Source organism: Myotis brandtii, unplaced genomic scaffold (assembly GCF_000412655.1).
Source record: "Myotis brandtii unplaced genomic scaffold, ASM41265v1 scaffold1204, whole genome shotgun sequence".
NCBI lineage: Eukaryota > Metazoa > Chordata > Mammalia > Chiroptera > Vespertilionidae > Myotis > Myotis brandtii.
Window position 1 is genome coordinate 621222 of NW_005354186.1, and position 731 is coordinate 621952.

General features: G+C 48.7%; 1 protein-coding gene across 1 annotated transcript in view; it reads left to right on the plus strand.

The window, feature by feature from the left end:
* The window catches only part of LOC102257551 (protein-arginine deiminase type-4), a 28999-nt gene that overhangs the window by 25423 nt on the left and 2845 nt on the right, over window positions 1-731 (plus strand). Inside the window, exon 16 of the mRNA XM_014532951.1 lies at window positions 573-643. Within this exon, the coding sequence (XP_014388437.1) occupies window positions 573-643 (71 nt within the window). The remainder of the gene's footprint in view (window positions 1-572; window positions 644-731) is intronic.

The window sequence follows — 731 nt, forward strand, 5'->3', positions numbered from 1 at the left end:
AGACCAAGCAAGAACATGAGGGATGCGCATGAGTTGGCCAGGCATTTGGGGCGGTGGGGTGAGAGGAAGAGAGATATTCCAGACAGAGGGAATAGTGAATGCAAAGGCTCAGAGGCAGGGGGACGCAACATGTGTTCACAGACCTGAAAAAAAGTTTAGTCTGGCCAGAGCACAGAATGAATTATTTTATTTTATTTTTTCTAAGTAAGACCCACAGACACAGGCCAGGGTCAGAGGTTGAGAAGCCTCTGTGGCTGAGAGTTTTCACCTAATATCTGTAGTGTGTCATGTGGCTTTGGGCAACGGCCTGACCTCTGTTTGCCCCTCAGTGCACAAGATCCCTTTGGAGAGAAGAGCCTTTGAAGGAGTGAGAGCAACACTTTTAGTGAGAACTTACCCTGATGAAACATGCCATTAAAGGCATGTGCCTCCCAGAGGCTCACCACAAACCTGTGTTAGGAATTGTTGCTGCTCCATTGTATAGGTGGGAAAACTGAGCCCCCACTGCTAACTAGGAAGAGGGAAGTGGGCCTCTGATTCATCTGCATTTTTTTTCTTTTTCTTCATGACAGACAAAAGGCAGCAGAAAATAAAGGACATTCTGTCAAACAAGAAACTGAGAGAACATAACTCCTATGTGGAGGTACCAGCCTGGGTGCCGGGAGATGCTGCAGACCAGGCAGAGCTGACACCCCCCACCCCAGCCTCCTTCCCCGAGATCAGAGCTGACA